The 23,366-nt window shown below is 43.3% G+C and overlaps 1 protein-coding gene across 4 annotated transcripts in view; it reads right to left on the minus strand.

Moving 5' to 3' along the window:
* LOC134212898 (trissin receptor) overlaps nucleotides 1-23,366 on the minus strand; it is a 529,260-nt gene that overhangs the window by 252,605 nt on the left and 253,289 nt on the right. For all 4 annotated transcript variants that reach the window (XR_009979373.1, XM_062691200.1, XM_062691202.1 and 1 more), the window contains 3 exons: nucleotides 16,094-16,291; nucleotides 15,522-15,686; nucleotides 15,127-15,338 (listed from right to left, as the gene is read on the minus strand). Coding sequence is in view for 3 of the 4 variants with exons in the window: in XM_062691200.1 (XP_062547184.1) it covers nucleotides 15,127-15,338; nucleotides 15,522-15,686; nucleotides 16,094-16,291 (575 nt within the window). In the remaining variant the exon portion in view is untranslated. The remainder of the gene's footprint in view (nucleotides 1-15,126; nucleotides 15,339-15,521; nucleotides 15,687-16,093; nucleotides 16,292-23,366) is intronic.

Raw genomic sequence — 23,366 nt, forward strand, 5'->3', positions numbered from 1 at the left:
GCCATCAGTGTGTAAATGTAATCAGACATGAATCAGATCAGTACAACTTTATCGAATTCCTAATTACAGTACAACTTTGTCAAAAAGGCACAGTCGTGGTGGGGATTCCAATTTATTTTCTAAAATATGTATTTTCAAATGTTACTTCAAATACCCTAAATATAAAGAGGAGATATGCTCAAATGTCCGTAATATTAATCAAAGCGGTATTTTAATCATACTTGGTAAAAAGATTGTTTGTATTAAATAAAATATATAGTCGAGTTTCAGAAAGGTTAATGCTAGAAACTCTCCGGCGACAATACAAATGATGAATGTGAACATTATGGAAATGTAGCACATAGCGAAGGTCATCCGGACGCAGCATATTTTTTCTCTTGAACTCGTTTTGCAGGAAGAGTTACCGCTTTTCGAACAAAACAGCAAGCATCAATCCCTTTAGGTCAAATGTATATTTTTAACCTAAATTATTATTTCAAGCCATTCTCCATGATAGATAGAAGTTGATTCTCGGGAAAAAAAACATTAATCGAAGCACATGAATTTGCGTTGGATTGATTTGAAGCACGGTTTTCGTCTTCGAGTTTTAAAAAAAACTTCGTTTACAATAAGTATTTAGTTGTTTACCAAGGAGGCTTCACATGAATTACCTTTTCAAAAAACCAAAGAATTCCTTTCCCGTGGCGTTCACGGAGATGCAGAGCATTCCTCTTATAATCTAAATTGACTGTAAGGGCGTGACTAGCTCATACTGTCCATAGCAGCTGTTTCTTGCACTCAATTGAAGTTGATTGAGGATGAAAATTTGACAACAATTTTTGCATGCCTCATATGCACAAACACATATACAACGACAAACAGACAACAGCTTGGTTCGTCGAGCTGATTATATATAAGACTATGGGTCTCCGAGCTTCCTATAGAAAGGTTGAATTTGGAAGGAAATGATATCTTTTTGTTGCAAGGTTTTGTATGATTTCTTCGTACCTGGCAAACTGTCGTCGTAAAAACTTCGCGACCCCATTTCTGAAACACAAGTTGAAAGACATATCTTTGTAATTGTAATTGTTATTTTGTAATTTTAGATGCTTCGAGACTGACACACCCGCGAGCATCATTATTGATGCGCAATTGTGTGTCATAATAAATGTGATGAAACTAGGTCCACTTTTCAATTTACACGGCTGTATTATTGAAATAAAAATGATAAAGTACCAGACGGGAATCGAACATTGGTTCGCTGCGTGAGCGCCACTCACGTTACCACCCAGCCATCACCGCTTCATGAGAAAGCAGAGATCAAAGTGAAACAAGTTCTACGTTCTTCCGCGTACGCTATGTTCATTGCATCAACCCGTCGGCTGCTTGGGTGTTGTCATTTCATACGTTCATCGCACCGGTTGCTGTGCTTTGGGTTCGATGGTTGTAATTTTCAGTTTGTTTTTCATTGAAACTGTGGCGATTGGACTGAAACTTTCGTGGGCATCCAAAATGAATGAGAAATACATCTTAATTCATATTACGTCTTGCGTTATTGTGTCAGTTTTTTCAATCACGTCATCTGTAACATTAATAATTTTTTGGTGTGATAGGTCAATACCATGAAACCACGCTGATAAATGAATATGATATATGCTTTAGCATAAACATAATGAAATAAGGTTTAAAATAGAATTTGAATCAGAATACAAAAAAATCACACAATTCCTATATTTTTATATACATACTTATATAAAGCTGAACTGATATAAAATTGATCACATTCGGGAGCACTCATTCCACGATGAATTCCTTTGAAAGCGGCACAAATGCTGGGGTATTGCCTTATCGCCAATGCTAAACGGGAACACGGCGATTTATTACAGACTGATTTTTCTGTAACTTTAATTCTACTGATAGCAAAGCAGTTATTTGACTTTAAGAAAATGAAATCAGAATTGCGCACATAATGTAAAATCAATTCAACAAAAATTCCGCGGAAAAAAAAAATAAAATTTCGTTTCGTTTCGAAAAGTTTCGAATTAAATGGACGTTGATTTCGTATCGTTTCGAAATCTCGAAAGTAAATATTTATTTCGATTCGTTTCGTTTCGAATCAACACAGAAACTTCAAATTTCGTTTCGTTTCGTTTCGTCAGGAAAAAGTGTCTTATCGCATACCCTTAACACGTGGTAGTAACATTTGGCGCTTCTTGTTCACTTCTTGTTATAATCAGATGAAGCAAAGAACTTGTGCACAGATTGTCCAGTGCAGAATCAATTTCACTTGCCCGTCTGATGGTACAGCAGGGATTTCGCTTGAAAATACTTTTAATTATGTTAGCCACATCAAAGCAGAAAAATCTTAATACAAGTCGGCGGATTAGCGGAATCCTAATCTTTTCTTGGGGAAATTTTCTGGTTTGATGTTGTTTACGAAACATCGGAGCTGGGGCAAGCCATGTAATAGTTGCTCTTAACATAATGTTTGCTCGAAAGACTGCACTGGAAAAGCGAAAAAATGCATCAAGCGAAGTCTTCGTGATGCAGATATGAGCTTTGTTTTTTACTCCACGATCATTAAAGGTTCTTTATTTTAACTTTATCAACCATCCAGAAGATGTTTATTATGCCATTCAGAAAATAGGGTAAATCACTACTTGGGCCTATGGACCCGGTTCCCGGCTCACTGCACAGAAAACTAATGATTTAAACTGTTTGGAAGTCGTAGGTTTATGGTTGATAATTTTTAAAAAGTCTCCCATTTATTTTTCACAATACTCAATATTTTTCTATCACTTGTTTTACTCCTAATTGATTCAATTGTAGAAAATAAAAATGTAGAATTCAAAATTTCACTCCGATGCCACACCACTGAGCCGGAGTGATTCTTTCCACTTTTACAAAACGGTATTATCGAATAAACACCTACCTGAAAATCGTCACAGTGCTCGATACAACCATTGCATGAAGCTGTTAATCACCACACCATAATTCTAAACACCCGCACTTCAGTTATTCTTATTTGTTCGTTTCACTAGCACTTATTTAAACATACTAGAATACATTTTAAAATGTATTCACAAACCGAACAAAAATTCACCTCGGCCCAAGAACTTCTAGCCGCACCGTGCTGCCAAAAGGCCAGGATTATAAAAATGATCCTTAATCGTTAATAGGAAAATTGTCTAATATGTTGACGTTATCATGTTATTTATAGTTCTCTCGATTTTAAAAGGTGAAATAAATATTGTTTTAATGTATTTGGAAGAAATTCGGATGAGTTTATACAGGGGATGGACAAAATAATTAGGATAGGCAAATTTTGGGTAAAATTAGATGTGCTGTAACTATCTTAGTTATCATCCGATTTTGACAATTCAGGCATGCCTGAACTAGAAAGTTAATGCAGTTTGACGGTATGTCCATGGAACCGACTATGGCCACCGGATTCCGGAGATATTCCGGGTTTTTCGGAGGTAGGTTCAAAACCGTAAATTTGAGGTGGATATTAGGTAAAGTTGTGGTTAAAAATTGATTAATATTAGTAACCACAAATGAAGTAGGGCTCTTGCTGATTGGAACCATATATTGAGATTTGGAATCGGACCAGAATCAAGTGAGATATGGCCATTTCTTTAAAAACGGTTCCGATCGATACTTATCAAAGGGGTCAGGCCACAACTTCATTTGAATCTCGCTTTTTGATAGATCGGCCACTATGATTTTATTCTAGAAGGGCTCTAATGTGTCCAGATTAAAAAAACCAATTGAATAAACGGATCCTGAAGTCGCTGGGATGTCCCCGGGGAACCTGTGAATGGGGACATTTAAGTTTTAGCACCAAAATCAGTCATTCGACGGCTCTTTTTTCATGGTTTTTGATCAGGAAGCGAAGTATGAATATAAAATGGTCAATTTACGGCTCTGACCGCTTCCAGGAGCTACGGATTGGCCCCGGGGAACCTGTTGAAGGGGACATTTTAGTTTTACCACCAAAACCAGTCGTTCGACGGCTCTTTTTTCATGGTTTTCGATCAGGAAGCGAAGTATGAATATAAAATGGTCAATTTACGGTTCTGACCACTTCCAGGATCTATGGATTGGCCCCGGAGAACCTGTGGTAGGAGACATTTTAGTTTTACCACCAAAACCAGTCGTTCGTCGGCTCTTTTTTCATGGTTTTCGATCAGGAAGCGAAGTATGAATATAAAATGGTCCATTGTCGGCTCTGACCGCTTTCAGGATCTACGGATTGGCCCCGGGAACCTGTGGAAGGGGACATTTTAGTTTTACCACCAAAACCAGTCGTTCGACGGCTCTTTTTTCATGGTTTTCGATCAGGAAGCGAAGTATGAATATAAAATGGTCCATTGTCGGCTCTGACCGCTTTCAGGATCTACGGATTGGCCCCGGGGAACCTGTGGAAGGGGACATTTTAGTTTTACCACCAAAACCAATCGTTCGACGGCTCTTTTTTCATGGTTTTTAATCAGGAAACGAAGTATGAATATAAAATGGTCCATTGTCGGCTCTGACCGCTTCCAGGATCTACGGATTGGTCCCGAGGAACCTGTGGAAGGGGACATTTTAGTTTTTACACCAAAATCAATCATTCGACAGCTCTTCTTTAATATAAGCAAAGTATTAATATAAAATTGACCATTGATGACTCTGACCGCTCTCAGGACCTACAGATTCCCCCGGAAAACCAGTGGAAAGGAACATTTAAGTTGCAGCACCAAAACCAATATCCCAACGGCTTTTTTTTTGTGATTTTTTATCAGAAAGCGAAGTATGAGTATAAATTGGACCATTGATCTGACCGCTTCCAGGAGTAAGGATTGCCCCCCGTGAAATTGTGGAAGGGGACATTTTATTTTTTGGCACAAAAACCAATCATTGGACGGCTCTTTTTTCATGGATTTCAATCAGAATGTGAAGTATGAATAAGAAATGGACCATTGACGGCTCTGACCGTTTTCTGGACCTACGGATAGCTCACGGGGAACCTGCCTACTTCATACTTCATACTTCCTGATCCAAAGCCATGAAAGCAGAGCCGTTGTATGACTAGTTTTGGTGCTAAAACTAAAATGTCCCCTTCCACAGGTTTCCTGGGCCAATCTGTAGGTCCAGAAAACGGTCAGAGCCCTCAATGGTCCCTTTTATTTTCATTTCTCGATTCATAATCGAAACCACTAGAAAAGAGACGTCGAATGACTGGTTATGATGCTTAAAATAAAATGTCCCCTTACACAGATTCTCCAGGAGCAATCCTTGGGTCTTGGGAGCGGTCAGAGCCAACAATGGACCATTTTATATTCATACTTCGCTTCCTGATCAAAAATCGAATGACTGGTTTTAGTGCTAAAACTAAAATGTCCTCATTCACAGAATCCTCGAAGGCAATCAGTAAGTCCTGGAAGCGGACAGAGCCGTCAATGGTCATTTTTAATTCATATTTCGCTTCCTGGTCGAAATCCATGAAAAAAGAGCCTTCGAATGACTGGGTTTGATGCTAAAAATAAAATGTCCCCTTCAACAGGTTCCCCGGGGCCAATCCGTAGATCCTGGAAGCGGTCAGAACCGTAAATTGACCATTCTCTATTCATACTTCGCTTCCTGATCAAAAATCGAATGACTGGTTTTAGTGCTAAAACTAAAATGTCCTCATTCACAGAATCCTCGAAGGCAATCAGTAAGTCCTGGAAGCGGACAGAGCCGTCAATGGTCATTTTTAATTCATATTTCGCTTCCTGGTCGAAATCCATGAAAAAAGAGCCTTCGAATGACTGGGTTTGATGCTAAAAATAAAATGTCCCCTTCAACAGGTTCCCCGGGGCCAATCCGTAGGTCCTGGAAGAGGTCAGAGCCGACAATGGACCATTTTATATTCATACTTTGCTTTCTGATCGAAAACCATGAAAAAGAGTCGTCGAATGACTGGTTTTGGTGCTAAAACTAAAATGTCCTCTTCCACAGGTTCCTCGGAGGCAACCAGTAGGTCCTGGAAGCAATCAGAGTCGTCAATGGACCACTTTATATTCATACTTCGCTTCCTGATCGAAAACCATGAAAAAAGAGCCGTCGAATGACTGATTTTGGTGGTAAAACTAAAATGTCCCCTTCCACAGGTTCCCCGGGGCCAATCCGTAGATCCTGGAAGCGGTCAGAACCGTAAATTGACCATTCTCTATTCATACTTCGCTTCCTGATCGAAAACCATGATAAAAGAGCCGTCGAACGACTGTTTTTTTGGTAAAATTTAAATGTCCCCTTCCACAGGTTCCCCGAGGCCAATCCGTAGATCCTGGAAGCGGTCAGAGCCGTCAATGGACCATTCTCTATTCATACTTCGCTTCCTGATCGAAAACCATGAAAAAAGAGCCGTCGAATGACTGATTTTGGTGCTAAAACTTAAATGTCCCCATTCACAGGTTCCCCGGGGACATCCCAGCGACTCCAGGATCCGTTTATTCAATTGGTTTTTCATTCTGGACACATTAGAGCCCTTCTAGAATAAAATTATAGTGGACGATCTATCAAAAAGCGAGATTCAAATGAAGTTGTGGCCTGACCCCTTTGATAAGTATCGATCGGAACCGATTTTAAAGAAATGCCATATCTCACTTGATTCTGGTCCGATTCCAAATCTCAATATATGGTTCCAATCAGCAAGAGCCCTACTTCATTTGTGGTTACTAATATTAATCAATTTTCAACTACAACTTCTCCTAATATCCACCTCAAATTTACGGTTTTGAACCTACCTCCGAAAAACCCGGAATATCTCCGGAATCCGGTGGCCATAGTCGGTTCCATGGACATACCGTCAAACTGCATTAATTTTCTAGTTCAGGCATGCCTGAATTGTCAAAATCGGATGATAACTAAGGTAGTTACAACACATCTAATTTTACCCAAAATTTGCCTATCCTAATTATTTTGTCCATCCCCTGTATATCTTCTCAACCAAATAAAAATGATTATGAATAATACCATCTGGCATCTTGTTGTCGTGGACCGTGCATATTTTTGTTTACATCGCATTTTCTACCGTCCCGAGAGAGAATGAGAGTAAAATGTTGAGAGATTGAGTGAAATTTTGCTTAGGCCGGGAACTGGTTTTTCTGTATGCCGGATTGGGAATCGCTATGACTGAAATGAGTGCTGCACCTCGTTAATTTAAATCAAATAAAAGCTTCTTTGAACGATATTTAGCACGAATAGCTATTTTTTAAGCAGAAGTGAACCCCGATGCAGTATTATACAGCCTACACATTTCAGAAAAGGTTGCTTCCTGCCATAAATATCAATTAAATAATGCAGTCGTACGCATGTTAGGCCGGGAATGGGGTAAGAAACCCTATCAGTTCAGAAAATATAAAAATTGAAGGAGAATAAGAATAATTAGGTCGCTGAGGAAAGGGTAAAGAGCATGTCATTTGTTTTTTGACGTCGGACTACGTCTGTGTTTTCAATACCGAATGCACACTGAGATTGCGAAAAATCGTAAAACTTCACAAAAATGTGATAGATTTTAAACGTTAATATCTCAGCCATTTCTCGATGGGTTTTCAATTTTCTTGGACCATTCGACCAAGAAAGAGGAAACAATCCGGTACATGCATCGCAAGAACAGATATCAAAATTTTGCAAATTGCGGGTTTGGATCTAATACTCAGTGCGAACAAGATTTCGCGCAGAGCAGATGCAGCGAAGCGAACACGGAAGCACGAAGATGTTGAAAATCTCAAACTTTGAAGCACTTGGAGCAAAAACATTAATATTTGGCACTAACATTATAACGTGGATTTTAGTATAAGAACTCCATAAGTTTTTTCTTTCAGGAATCTATCTAAATAACAGTGACCAGATTTGTCCTAGGGCAATCCGGGACACCTTAAGCATTATATATTTTGCAAACGAATCGTAAAGATCCAAGGAAACTTTTCTCCTATAAACCTACAACACTCAGTATGATTCTAACTACTCGATTTCACTTGTCATAAGGCGAGTTTGTACTTTCCCATTTAATTCCACCACTTGATTGTACGTATTTCGACACAGATACGTATTTCGACCTCAACAGTAAGGTCGTCTTCAGTGTCTCGTACTTGACTCAACTCAAGGCCCGGAAGACTCGACTCAAGGCCCGGAAGCCTTCTTTCAAGAGGCCCGGAAGCCTCCTTTCAAGAGGCCCGGAAGCCTCCTTTCAAGAGGCCCGGAAGCCTCCTCTCAAGAGGCCCGGAAGCCTCCTTTCAAGAGGCCCGGAAGCCTCCTTTCAAGAGGCCCGGAAGCCTCCTTTCAAGAGGCCCGGAAGCCTCCTTTCAAGAGGCCGGAAGGCTCCTTTCAAGAGGGCCGGAAGCCTCCTTTCAAGAGGCGCGGAAGCCTCCTTTGAAGAGGCCCAGGCCTCCTTTCAAGAGGCCCGGAAGCCTCCTTTCAAGAGGCCCGGAAGCCTCCTTTCAAGAGGCCCGGAAGCCTCCTTTCAAGAGGCCCGGAAGCCTCCTTTCAAGAGGCCCGTAAGCCTCCTTTCAAGAGGCCCGTAAGCCTCCTTTCAAGAGGCCCGTAAGCCTCCTTTCAAGAGGCCCGGAAGCCTCCTTTCAAGAGGTCCGGAAGCCTCCTTTCAAGAGGCCCGGAAGCCTCCTTTGATGATTCCCGGGAGCCTCATTTGAAGATGCCCTTTCAAGAGACCCGGAAGCCTTCTTTCAAGATTCCCGGAAGCCTCCTTTCAAGAGGCCCGGAAGCCTCCTTTCAAGAGGCCCGGAAGCCTCCTTTCAAGAGGCCCGGAAGCCTCCTTTCAAGAGGCCCGGAAGCCTCCTTTCAAGAGGCCCGGAAGCCTCCTTTCAAGAGGCCCGGAAGCCTCCTTTCAAGAGGCCCGGAAGCCTCCTTTCAAGAGGCCCGGAAGCCTCCTTTCAAGAGGCCGGAAGACTCCTTTCAAGAGACCAGGAAGCCTCCTTTCAAGAGACCAGGAAGCCTCCTTTCAAGAGGCCCAGGAAGCCTCCTTCAAGAGGCCCGGAAGCCTCCTTTCAAGAGGCCCTGAAGCCTCCTTTCAAGAGGCCCGGAAGCCTCCTTTCAAGAAGGCCCGGAAGCCTCCTTTCAAGAGGCCCGGAAGCCTCCTTTCAAGAGGCCCGGAAGCCTCCTTTCAAGAGGCCCGGAAGCCTCCTTTCAAGAGGCCAGGAAGCCTCCTTTCAAGAGGCCCGAAAGCCTCCTTCCAAGAGGCCTGTAAGCCTCTTTCCAAAAGGCCCGGAAGCCTCCTTTCAAGAGGCCCAGAAGCCTCCTTTCAAGAGGCCCGGAAGCCTCCTTTCAAGAGGCCCGAAGCCTCCTTTCAAGAGGCCCAGGCCTCCTTTCAAGAGGCCCGGAAGCCTCCTTTCAAGAGGCCCGGAAGCCTCCTTTCAAGAGGCCCGGAAGCCTCCTTTCAAGAGGCCAGGAAGCCTCCTTTCAAGAGGCCCGGAAGCCTCCTTTCAAGAGGCCCGGAAGCCTCCTTTCAAGAGGCCCGGAAGCCTCCTTTCAAGAGGCCCGAAGCCTCCTTTCAAGAGGCCCGGAAGCCTCCTTTCAAGAGGCCAGAAGCCTCCTTTCAAGAGGCCCGAAGCCTCCTTTCAAGAGGCCCGGAAGCCTCCTTTCAAGAGGCCCGGAAGCCTCCTTTCAAGAGGCCCGGAAGCCTCCTTTCAAGAGGCCAGGAAGCCTCCTTTCAAGAGGCCCAGGCCTCCTTTCAAGAGGCCAGGAAGCCTCCTTTCAAGAGGCCCAGGAAGCCTCCTTTCAAGAGGCCTGGAAGCCTCCTTTCAAGAGGCCCGGAAGCCTCCTTTCAAGAGGCCTGGAAGCCTCCTTTCAAGAGGCCCAGGCCTCCTTTCAAGAGGCCCGGAAGCCTCCTTTCAAGAGGCCAGAAGCCTCCTTTCAAGAGGCCAGGAAGCCTCCTTTCAAGAGGCCAGGAAGCCTCCTTTCAAGAGGCCAGGAAGCCTCCTTTCAAGAGGCCCGGTAGCCTCCTTTCAAGAGGCCCGGAAGCCTCCTTTCAAGAGGCCCGGAAGCCTCCTTTCAAGAGGCCCGGAAGCCTCATTTCAAGAGGCCCAGGAAGCCTCCTTTCAAGAGGCCCGGAAGCCTCCTTTCAAGAGGCCCGGAAGCCTCCTTTCAAGAGGCCCGGAAGCCTCCTTTCAAGAGGCCCGGAAGCCTCCTTTCAAGAGGCCCGGAAGCCTCCTTTCAAGAGGCCTGGAAGCCTCCTTTCAAGAGAGGCCCGGAAGCCTCCATTCAAGAGGCCAGGCCACCTTTCAAGAGGCCCGGAAGCCTCCTTTCAAGAGGCCGGAAGCCTCCTTTCAAGAGCCCAGAAGCCTCCTTTCAAGAGTCCTGGAAACCTCCTTTCAAGAAGCCGGAAGCCTCCTTACAAGAGGCTCGGAAGCCTCCTTTCAAGAAGTCCGGCAGTCTCTATTCAAGAGGCTCGGAAGCCTCCTTTCAACAGGCCCGGAAGCCTCCTTTCAAGAGGCCAGGAAGCCTCCTTCCAAGAGGCCAGGAAGCCTCCTTTCAAGAGGCCCGGAAGCCTCCTTTCAAGAGGCCCGGAAGCCTCCTTTCAAGAGGCCCGGAAGCCTCCCTTCAAGAGGCCAGAAGCCTCCTTTCAAGAGGCCCGGAAGCCTCCTTTCAAGAGGCCAGAAGCCTCCTTTCAAGAGGCCCGGAAGCCTCCTTTCAAGAGGCTCGGAAGCCTTCTTTCAAGGCCCAGAAGCCTCCTTTCAAAAGGCCCGGAAGCCTCTTTTCATTCAGTTGGGATTGGATTTGGATGGGAGTAGGACTTGGATTGGTTTTGGATTGGATTTGGATTGGATATGGATTGGATATGGATTGAATTTGGATTGGATTTGGATTGGTTTGGTTTGGTTTGGATTGGTTTGGATTGGTTTGGATTGAATTCGGATTGGTTTGGATTGGTTTGGATTGAATTCGGATTGGATTTGGATTGGTTTGGATTGGTTTGGATTGGTTTGGATTGGTTTGGATTGGTTTGGATTGGTTTGGATTGGTTTGGATTGGTTTGGATTGGTTTGGTTGGTTTGGATTGGTTTGGTTGGTTTGGATTGGTTTGGATTGGTTTGGATTGGTTTGGATTGGTTTGGATTGGTTTGGATTGGTTTGGATTGGTTTGGTTGGTTTGGATTGGTTTGGATTGGTTTGGATTGGTTTGGATTGGTTTGGATTGGTTTGGATTGGTTTGGATTGGTTTGGTTGGTTTGGATTGGTTTGGTTGGATTTGGATTGGTTTGGATTGGTTTGGATTGGATTTGGATTGGTTTGGATTGGTTTGGATTGGTTTGGATTGGTTTGGTTGGTTTGGATTGGTTCGGATTGATTGGATTGGTTTGGATTGGTTTGGATTGGTTTGGATTGGTTTGGATTGGTTTGGATTGGTTTGGATTGGTTTGGTTGGTTTGGATTGGTTTGGATTGGTTTGGATTGGTTTGGATTGGATTTGGTTGGTTTGGATTGGTTTGGATTGGTTTGTTTGGTTTGGATTGGTTGGATTGAATTCGGATTGGTTTGGATTGGTTTGGATTGGTTTGGATTGGTTTGGATTGGTTTGGATTGGTTTGGATTGGTTTGGATTGGTTTGGATTGGATTTGGATTGGTTTGGATTGGTTTGGATTGGTTTGGATTGGTTTGGATTGGTTTGGATTGGTTTGGATTGGTTTGGTTGGTTTGGATTGGTTTGGATTGGTTTGGATTGGTTTGGTTGGTTTGGATTGGTTTGGTTGGTTTGGATTGGTTTGGATTGGTTTGGATTGGTTTGGATTGGTTTGGATTGGTTTGGATTGGTTTGGATTGGTTTGGATTGGTTTGGTTGGTTTGGATTGGTTTGGATTGGTTTGGATTGGTTTGGTTGGTTTGGATTGGTTTGGATTGGTTTGGATTGGTTTGGATTGGTTTGGATTGGTTTGGATTGGATTTGGATTGGTTTGGATTGGTTTGGATTGGTTTGGATTGGTTTGGATTGGTTTGGTTGGTTTGGATTGGTTTGGATTGGTTTGGATTGGTTTGGTTGGTTTGGATTGGTTTGGATTGGTTTGGATTGGTTTGGATTGGTTTGGATTGGTTTGGTTGGTTTGGTTGGTTTGGATTGGTTTGGTTGGTTTGGATTGGTTTGGATTGGTTTGGTTGGTTTGGATTGGTTTGGATTGGTTTGGATTGGTTTGGTTGGTTTGGATTGGTTTGGATTGGTTTGGATTGGTTTGGATTGGTTTGGATTGGTTTGGTTGGTTTGGATTGGTTTGGATTGGTTTGGATTGGTTTGGATTGGTTTGGATTGGTTTGGATTGGTTGGTTTGGATTGGTTTGGATTGGTTTGGATTGGTTTGGATTGGTTTGGATTGGTTTGGTTGGTTTGGATTGGTTTGGTTGGATTTGGATTGGTTTGGATTGGTTTGGTTGGTTTGGTTGGTTTGGATTGGTTTGGTTGGTTTGGATTGGTTTGGATTGGTTTGGATTGGTTTGGATTGGTTTGGTTGGTTTGGATTGGATTTGGTTTGATTTGGATTGGTTTGGATTGGTTTTGTTTTGGTTTGGATTGGTTTGGATTGGTTTGGTTGGTTCGGATTGGTTTGGATTGGTTTGGATTGGTTTGGATTGGGTTTGGATTGGTTTGGATTGGTTTGGATTGGTTTGGATTGGTTTGGATTGGTTTGGTTGGTTTGGATTGGTTTGGATTGGTTTGGATTGGTTTGGATTGGTTTGGTTGGTTTGGATTGGTTTGGATTGGTTTGGATTGGTTTGGATTGGTTTGGATTGGTTTGGATTGGTTTGGATTGGTTTGGATTGGTTTGGTTGGTTTGGATTGGTTTGGATTGGTTTGGATTGGTTTGGATTGGATTTGGATTGGTTTGGATTGGTTTGGATTGGTTTGGATTGGTTTGGTTGGTTTGGATTGGTTTGGATTGGGTTTGGATTGGTTTGGATTAGATTTGGTTGGTTTGGGATTGGTTTGGATTGGTTTGGATTGGTTTGGATTGGTTTGGATTGGTTTGGATTGGTTTGGATTGGTTTGTTTTGGTTTTGGATTGGTTTGGATTGGTTTGGATTGAATTCGGATTGGTTTGGATTGGTTTGGATTGGTTTGGATTGGTTTGGATTGGTTTGGATTGGGTTTGGATTGGTTTGGATTAGATTTGGATTGGTTTGGATTGGTTTGGATTGGTTTGGATTGGTTTGGATTGGTTTGGATTGGTTTGGTTGGTTTGGATTGGTTTGGATTGGTTTGGATTGGTTTGGATTGGATTGGTTTGGATTGGTTTGGATTGGTTTGGATTGGTTCGGATTGGTTTGGATTGGTTTGGATTGGTTTGGATTGGTTTGGTTGGTTTGGATTGGTTTGGATTGGTTTGGATTGGTTTGTTTTGGTTTTGGATTGGTTTGGTTGGTTTGGATTGGTTCGGATTGGTTTGGATTGGATTTGGATTGGTTTGGATTGGTTTGGATTGGGTTTGGATTGGATTTGGATTGGTTTGGATTGGTTTGGATTGGTTTGGATTGGTTTGGATTGGTTTGGATTGGTTTGGATTGGTTTGGATTGGTTTGGTTGGTTTGGATTGGTTTGGATTGGTTTGGATTGGTTTGGATTGGTTTGGTTGGTTTGGTTGGTTTGGTTGGTTTGGATTGGTTTGGATTGGTTTGGTTGGTTTGGATTGGTTTGGATTGGTTTGGTTGGTTTGGTTGGTTTGGATTGGTTTGGTTGGTTTGGATTGGTTTGGATTGGTTTGGTTGGTTTGGATTGGTTTGGGTTGGTTTGGTTGGTTTGGATTGGTTTGGATTGGTTTGGTTGGTTTGGATTGGTTTGGATTGGTTTGGATTGGTTTGGATTGGTTTGGATTGGTTTGGATTGGTTTGGATTGGTTTGGATTGGTTTGGATTGGTTTGGATTGGTTGGATTGGATTTGGATTGGATTTGGATTGGATTTGGATTGGATTTGGATTGGATTTGGATTGGATTTGGATTGGATTTGGATTGGATTTGGATTGGATTTGGATTGGATTGAGCATCTCCAGCAAAAATGAATACGACGAAGTACAATGATCGTTCGCTAATTGGAGCACGGCTTTTCATCCCTCATGCCGAGTTTTGACTCAACTAAAAAGGACCTAGTGGAATTAACGTTCTGAACTCGTCTTAGACAGATAAGATAAATCAATGATTTTTACGCCACTTGCTTTCGCACGTATGAGAAATTGAGAAACGTCCTTCATGTAATCATAGTTTTTGAGCTTATATATTTTTTGCCTCTTGACACTATCACTCACGGTTTTAGGCAGCCCCCCCCTCTTCTTCTTCTTCTTCTTCTTCTATGGCTCTACATTTCAACTGGAACTTGGCCTGCTTTACAACTAAATATTCCATTAGCGTTTCCTCAGTTATTTATTAAAAGCTTTTCTAAGCCCGCCATTGCATGAATATATATCTTGTGTGGCAAGTACGATGGGTACACTGGCCCAGGGAGTCGATAATGTTTCCCACCCGAACACATTCTAGACGGCACCGGTGTTTTTTAATACACAGCAAAAACTTGTTTTTGATAAACTTACACATCTTCCAATTATGCAGATGCAGAAACGTAAAAAAATGACTATAAATACTTGACCGGCAGTATTATTAATCAACAATTGCAATGTGTACTTCGAAGACCACTTCTTATCCAATTGGATCATATTGCAATTTGCATCAGTTCTGATCAATCATGGAATAGCAAATCATTGACATATACAATCAGTCTTCGCATCTCAGGTCTTAGCTTACCATTCGACACAACATACCTAGGCATCTATCTTTTAACCTTCCACTCTACCCTTGGAAAGGTTACGTTGCTACGGATGTTATTCTAGCAGTTTATTGATCAGTGAGCCCATAAGACTGAGGTCTTATTTTATTAATTCGTTCATGAAAGAGAAAAAGCACAGCCAGGTACGAACCTTTTTCTATCTCGAGAAATTTACGTGACGTGAATTGGATATGCTGATTAGCATCGACGATGAAAATGCTAATGTATGCATACAACAAGAAGTTACCACAAGAGCTGCCTCGAGAATGCTTTGTTTTCCCCCGCAATGCTCATTTGTCACCTGGTTGCACAGTTTGATGTCACCATACTCGGGAAAAAGCTAAGAAAAACCACACTCACCAGTATTGCCACATCTTCCTCGCATGGAACGGCAGGTTGCACAAGGCAAACGTCAGCACCACAACCATCAGCATCCGAATGACGCCTCTCCTCGCCCGCAGCACGTTGTTAGACGAATGTGACACCTGCGTCAGTTGGGTGCCGTGCCGCTGGTGGAAGCTATTCTGCGACCGCCACGTCGTCACCACCACCTTGTCTGACTCCACCGAAACCTGCAATTGAATTGAACAAGACGGACAAAAAGACACGATTGTAGTAACATCATCTCTTCAACACAGAACTATAATCGCGGTGGATCTTCCGCCGTCAATTTTCGGAACCGACAGTTTGCAACCGATAGAACAAATGCCATGTCGAAATGGATTTGGAAGCTCATCGGTCTGTTTCGGACTCACCTGACTTTCGGTAACACCGACGGCCCTTTTCTCGTACTTGGTGCTGCTCGGCTTTCGATTGAAATTATTCGAATAGCTGGACGAGGTGGTGTTCTGGAGGGCGATGTGTCGCTCCAGCCCCCGAGAGCTTTTCCAAAGTGCTATCGCTATCCGGCTGTACAGGACCTGTGTGGCGTTGGGTATAGAGAAAATAATATGAGATCGGTGTTCTGTGTTTCGTGAGGCTTGATTACGTGGTTGGAAATGTTTCTCTAGTTAAAAACTGGTATACTATTGTACAAAATGGAATGTTGTAAGTCAGCTGAATTTTGTACCAAAACACTTTGTTGCCAATTTTAAACAGCTCCCTGATGGTCAAATTCTACAATTTCACAAGTTTTTGTTGTAAGATTAAATGACCTCAAACTCAAATTCAATCTGGAAAATTATTTTATTTTAATATTTTTTAATTTTATTAATTAATTAATTTATTTCTTCCATAAAAAGAGGCGAAGGATTTAGCAGTGAAATGTTTTGCATCACACATCAGGACCCCAGAAACCACAGTGCTCCGCGTGATAATTTGTACTTACGGTCATGACCAGCAGCGGCAGCAGATAGAGTAAGGCAAAGTTGATAATATCGAAAAGCTCCGAGTTGTACGCCTTTCGATTGATGATGCAGATGGTTTCCAGCTGGTCGTCGCCGAGATTGTTCGTAATCGTCCGGACGAAGACGAACTTTGGCACCGAGTAGACGGCCGATGTGATCCAAACGGCCACAATCACCAGCTGCGGGGTTCGAGGAAGAAATAAAGAGTGGGACAAGTTAATAAAGACAAGAGCATTGAAGTTGACGGCATGTCTTGAGATTCTGGAAAGCGTGATGCAATGTGGGTGACATATGTGGGATGGGAATCGTCTCTGACTTTTCATGATCCATTTCAATTACATTGTAAGCACTCTTGGCAGACGCCCGAACAACTCTCTGCACGAAATTGGAATTTGTTGTAAATCATATTTCCTTCGGTACGGATGCGTCCTGATAGAGCTTGTACATGTGTGTGTGTGTTCAATCCTTACACAACTTCCGCTTAGAGTCTTGTGCAACTCGTACAACTATAAGACCGAGCGTAAGGGCCGTAGGAATGCAGCTCAGTGTCGCATAAACTAGCAGTAGGTACATATACTGTAAATGTTAAACTTCTCCACTTTGGAACGAGACTATGACGTTGGTACTGATGACGACGACGATGATGATCAGCTTCATAAAATGCTGACTTGTAAGAAGCTTTACTGACTGCTCACTCAGTACACCCACCGAATTTTATGGCACCGTTGGTTATTGTGCACCAAACGGATGTTTCATCAGGGGCCATTTGATCCAGGAAATTCGCCTCACGATGATGCTATTTGCTACAATGGTTGGAAATGACGAATGACAGTCAGCCGCAAAAGGAGCTTATCTGTGTCATTTTCGATAGAAAGGTCTTCCAGCTGCAATGAGAATGGAGGAAAAATGGAAAGCTTATTCTAGAAGTGTAGCCAAAGGACGATATGCTCCTAACTGGGTTAACACTTTTTAAATTCTTACAGCGAAAGTTTGTCCTAGCTAACAAGCGCAGGAAATTCGGATAGCCAGCAGATAATTCTAAAAGACCTGTCAATGATTTTGATGATTTTCTTTACAATTTTTAAAATTCAATAAATCATCTTCACTCCAGTTTTCACTCAAATATTTTATTTTTTTTTAAGAAAAAAAAAAGATTTTCAAAAAATTCCGAAATACAATGTCCGATAAAGCAAATTTTCAATAGCAAACAATGGGACCGCATTTCCCGTCGAATACAACTTGTTGCGAGCAAATCGGATAATGCTAGGTTCAGAAAAGTGTGTCTACAAAATTTGTAGACACACACTTACAAACACACACATACAGACATTACCTCGGTTCGTCGAACTGAGTCGATCGGTATATAACACTATGGGTCTCCGGGCCTTCTATCAAAAGTTCTTTTTTGGAGCAATCCTAAAACTTTGTTGTACGAGAAAGGCAAAAAGAATAGAAAATGCTTTTTTGACTATTTTGGGCTTGTTTGACATACACTACGTAAACTGGAAGAAAGAATTTCAATAAAATTTGTTATAATCCTCAAAATTGATTAATCCATAATGTAACGCATGCACCAGTTGTGGCACTATTCTTAAGTTTGGTTCCTTATTTGGCAAATCCCATTGTTTTCTTATGGGATTGCGACAACTGGTGCAAAGGACGTCAAAAATTAATCAAAATTAATTTTAACAGTTATGCTTTGCTTGTTTTGAAGGAGATCAAAGGTGTTATCGTACCATATGAATATGCATTATCAATATGAACTTGGTTTGCGGTGATTTGATTGGCCATTTGGCAAATAAAGCACTAGTGCGACAACTGGTGCTATAGCCACAACTGGTACATCTCGCCTATGTATAAAATATGGGCGTTGACGTTTTCGGTTGATGGTTCATTCGCTCCAAAATGTTGCATTTTTAGCGAAAGGGGTTGCTCAAACCTAAACATGCCTCAAAATAATAATGTTACACAAAAACATCATTTTAACTTACTTTGACAGTGAACAGAACTAAGATCTATCCATGTATTGTTGACCGATGCACTATCGTTTGCACCTTTAACCGAGGTAGGGATTATGGATCCATCACCCACATTTTCATATCAAAGATATACAGAAAAAGATCAACAAGGCAATAAGATTAGCTTCGTCAGAAAATTTTCCAGAAGGTCCACCAGGAATTTTCCAGGAATTTCTCCTGAGGTTCCTCAAGGAATTCCTCTGGAAGTTCCTCCAGGAGTTCTTCCAGAAGTTCCTCCAGGAATTCCTCTGGATGTTCCACCTTTGATTATTTCGGAAGTTCCTTCAGGAATTCCTCCGGAAGTTCCTCCAAAAATTTCTCCAGAAACTCTTCCAGGAATCCCGCCGGAAGTTCCTCCAGGAATCCCGCCGGAAGTTCCTCCAGGAATTCCTCCGGAAGTTCCTCCAGGAATTCCTCCGGAAGTTCCTCCAGGAATTCCTCCGGAAGTTCCTCCAGGAATTCCTCCGGAAGTTCCTCCAGGAATTCCTCCGGAAGTTCCTCCAGGAATTCCTCCGGAAGTTCTTCCAGGAATTCCTCCGGAAGTTTCCCAGGAACTCCTCCGAATGTTCCCCAGGAATTCCTCCGAATGTTCCCCAGGAATTCCTCCGGAAGTTCCCCCAGGAATTCCTCCGGAAGTTCCCCCAGGAATTCCTCCGGAAGTTCCCCCAGGAATTCCTCCGAAAGTTCCCCAGGAATTCCTCGGAAGTTCCCAGGAATTCCTCCTGAAGTTCCCTCAGGAATTCCTCCGGAAGTTCCCCAGGAATTCCTCCGGAAGTTCCCCCAGGAATTCCTCCGGAAGTTCCCCCAGGAATTCCTCCGGAAGTTCCCCCAGGAATTCCTCCGGAAGTTCCCCCAGGAATTCCTCCGGAAGTTCCCCCAGGAATTCCTCCGGAAGTTCCTCCAGGAATTCCTCCGGAAATTCCTCCAGGAATTTCTTCGGAAGTTCTTTCAGGAATTTTTTCAGAAATTTCTCCAGGAATTTATTCGGATGTTTTTCCAGGAATTCATCCGGAAGTTCTTCCAGGAATTCCTCCGGAAGTTCCTTCAGGAATTCCTCCGGAAGTTCCTCCAGAAGTTCCTCCAGGAGTTCCTTCGGAAGTTCCTCCAGGAGTTCCTTCGGAAGTTCCTCCAGGAATTCCTCCGGAAGTTCCCCCAGGAATTCCTCCGGAAGTTCCTCCAGGAATTCCTCCGGAAGTTCCCCAGGAATTCCTCCGGAAGTTCCCCAGGAATTCCTCCGGAAGTTCCCCAGGAATTCCTCCGGAAGTTCCCCAGGAATTCCTCCGGAAGTTCCCCAGGAATTCCTCCGGAGGTTCCTCCAGGAATTCCAACGGAAGTTTCTCCAGAAATTCCTCCGGAAGTTCTTCCAGGAATTCCTCCGGAAGTTCCTCCAGGAATTCCTCCGGAAGTTCCTCCAGGAATTCCTCCGAAGTTCCTCCAGGAATTCCTCCGGAAGTTCCTCCAGGAATTCCTCCGGAAGTTCCTCCAGGAATTCCTCCGGAAGTTCATCCAGGAATTCCTCCGGAAGTTCCTCCAGGAATTCCTCCGGAGGTTCCTTCAGAAATTAGTGCGGAAGTTCCTTCAGGAATTCCTCGGAAGTTCCTCCAGGAAATCTTCCGGAAGTTCCTCCAGGAAATCCTCCGAAGTTCCTCCAGGAATTCCTCCGGAAGTTCCTCCAGGAATTCCTCCGGAAGTTCCTCCAGGAATTCCTCCGGAAGTTCCTCCAGGAATTCCTCCGGAAGTTCCTCCAGGAATTCCTCCGGAAGTTCCTCCAGGAATTCCTCCGAAAGTTCCTCCAGGAATTCCTCCGGAAGTTCCTCCAGGAATTCCTCCGGAAGTTCCTCCAGGAATTCCTCCGGAAGTTCCTCAGGAATTCCTCCGGAAGTTCCTCCAGGAATTCCTCCGGAAGTTCCTCCAGGAATTCCTCCGGAAGTTCCTCCAGGAATTCCTCCGGAAGTTCCTCCAGGAATTCCTCCGGAAGTTCCTCCAGGAATTCCTCCGGAAGTTCCTCCAGGAATTCCTCCGGAAGTTCCTCCAGGAATTCCTTCGGAAGTTCCTCCAGGAATTCCTCCGGAAGTTCCTCCGGGAATTCCTCCGGAAGTTCCTCCAGGAATTCCTCCGGAAGTTCCTCCAGGAATTCCTGCGGAAGTTCTTCCAGGAATTCCTCCGGAAGTTCTTCCAGGGATTCCTCCGGAAGTTCTTCCAGGAATTCCTCCGAAGTTCCTCCAGGAATTCCTCTGGAAGTTCCTCCAGGAATTCCTCCGGAAGTTCCTCCAGGAATTCCTCCGGAAGTTCCTCCAGGAATTCCTCCGGAAGTTCCTCCAGGAATTCCTCGGAAGCTCCTCCAGGAATTCCTCCGGAAGTTCCTCCAGGAATTCCTCCGGAAGTTCCTCCAGGAATTCCTCCGGAAGTTCCTCCAGGAATTCCTCCGGAAGTTCCTCCAGGAATTCCTCCGGAAGTTCCTCCAGGAATTCCTCCGGAAGTTCCTCCAGGAATTCCTCCGGAAGTCCCCCAGGGATTCCCTCCGGAAGTTCCTCCAGGAATTCCTCCGGAAGTTCCTCCAGGAATTCCTCCGGAAGTTCCTCCAGGAATTCCTGCGGAAGTTCCTCCAGGAATTCCTGCGGAAGTTCCTCCAGGAATTCCTCCGGAAGTTCTTCCAGGAATTCCTCCGGAAGTTCCTCCGAGAATTCCTCCGGAAGTTCCTCCAGGAATTCCTCCGGAAGTTCCTTCAGGAATTCCTGAAGTTCTTCCAGGAATTCCTCCGGAAGTTCTTCCAGGAATTCCTCCGGAAGTTCCTCCAGGAATTCCTCCGGAAGTTCCTCCAGAAATTCCTCCGGAAGTTCTTCCAGAAATTCCTCCGGAAGTTCCTTCAGGAATTCCTCCGGAAGCTCCTTCGCAGCGATATCTGGGGAATATAGGTTCCTGCTTATTGTTGACGGAGCGGATCTTGTAATCCATTCCGAATTATTTAAATTTCAAACACATGATCTACATGATGCACGTCTGACATTTATAGGAATTTATTCCAACCCAAAAGGTATCCTTTAGTGTTCGGCAATTGAAGTGCTACATTAGAGTAAACAGATAAATTGGTCAAAATAAAAATATTTCATTAGGATTTCATTCAATTCCTCAACAAAACATAACAATTTTTGAAAGCTCACGGGTCAAGTTCTTTTTTTTCGTCTTGGAGTCTAACCCCTCGTCGCAGACGATCGAGGAACGCATCGTACGAGACCCGCAGATGTTCTTGTGGTATTTTAACAGCTGCCATCAGATGTCGCTTCAGGACTTGCACATAACCCATGAACCATAAACGTGGCCTCCACCATACTGTAGACATTGACATTCATAGGGTTCAGGTCCAGGCTGTGAGCTCGTAAAGAACCCTGAAAAACCCTTTGTTGGGTTTCCTTCACTTTTTGAGCCGTTATCTTCTCCTGTCGTATCAAAATAATGACATGCCCACGGTACGAAGATGTTTTGTAGAACTAGTTTCCAATACGTATTTTGTTTTATATTATTTTTTCTCACTTTTGTAGCAGTTTAATTGCCGGACCCTGTATACAAAGCAGTTGAAAACTCAGGTCCCACAAAAATGGCGTGAATTAAATTTCCTGTGAACAGCGCTAAATTGTCATCAGATCCAAATTACCGTTTTAGTCTTCGACACCTCACGAATGTTCCTCGTCGTTATGATCAGCGTTCATGAACGTCGTATCATTTCCACTTTTTTTCAAGTGTATATAAACCATGCGGAGAGCCGCCATGGTGTGCCTAGCGTGTGCCACGATGCCCCTTCTTTCGCCGGAGACTCTTTGGTTCTTGGCCTGCATACTTGACTCATGGAGAACTGGTCAATAACATCAAAATTCACACGATTAAAGACTAATGAAAATTCCATCACTTTCAGGGATTTGAATCACGTTTAAAACATATACCGTAAATCTGGCATATTTTTCATTTGAAAGAAAATTAGTCGGATCATAACGAAATGGAATCTAAAACGACGATAGCACAACACACATTTGGACAACCAACTGTTTTGTTTACGTGGGACTTTATTCGAAAAATTGTTGAATTCTGACCCAAAATAAATGTTGGTTCTGAAAATGCAATGTTTTACTTGTTTCTTGTTGCACATATGATGCCGCCGTAATATAACTGTGTTGAAAAATAGTTTAAATAAATATAATTTAATAAAATTTAGTAAACAAATTGAACAACATAATGAACTTGTTATTTGGTATTAAGTGGTGCGTAATCGAATCAATGCTTCGTTGCTATCTTCATATTTCATTTCAAAGGTTCGTTTATGTTGATTATTTGTTTTGCAAATACAGAAGTGGAGCCTTCCTGAGACCAGCGGTAAGAGGCGCAGCTTCAAAGCAAGACCATGGTAGCAGATCCAGTCAACGAATGTTTCGGGTTAAGAATTCATTCATCTTCCCAGGGCTTACAATCAATATCATGTTAGCCTCATGATATACGATTGCATAAATGCTAACTTGGCTGTGGAAATCTCAATGGCGAGACGGCAATGTTCCGGTGGGGATGAAATAAGAGATATGAAGAAGAAATGAATATAGCAATCATATCACTGTACATCAAATAAAACAAGTAGAGTGCGGTTTCCACCATGCCAATAATGAAAACGAATGCAAATGATAACTATTATTGCGCTTGTTGGTTGCTTCTCCCACCGGGTGTGTGTACTGCATCCCATTGCCAAGTATATTACTTTATTATCCAGTTTCACTCATCCAGCTTTTACCCAACCAACAATGAATTATTCACACACATTTCGAAGTTGCAAAATTAAAAAAGTTGTTCGGAAAACTCGCCATCCCGTAACCTTGCCATCCGAACGAACGAAGTACATTCACAGCTTCACCGAAAACGGTGGCAGTTGGAAAAATTGAAAACTTTACTCAACTCATTACCAAGCCACTCCTTCTGTAAGAGCAAGCAGCGCGCGGTGGCAACCACAGAAGCTCGAAACCACCAGAAGCATATGTTGGCACATGAAGTTCGTGGCTTCGTGGAATTAATTTCAAACTATATGATTTCAAAAATTAAGAGATTTACAACGCAACGACCGTGTGGTAAAAAGCAAACCGACGAAGACGATGACGACGCTTGTTGATTTTTGTCGCAGAAACACGTGCAAACTTGCCAATTGTAAGCTTTTTCCTTTTCCTGTTGTGGCTTACGGCAGCTAAGCCACACGGCTTGGTCT

This window comes from Armigeres subalbatus, chromosome 2 (genome assembly GCF_024139115.2).
Source record: "Armigeres subalbatus isolate Guangzhou_Male chromosome 2, GZ_Asu_2, whole genome shotgun sequence".
NCBI classification, from domain to species: domain Eukaryota; kingdom Metazoa; phylum Arthropoda; class Insecta; order Diptera; family Culicidae; genus Armigeres; species Armigeres subalbatus.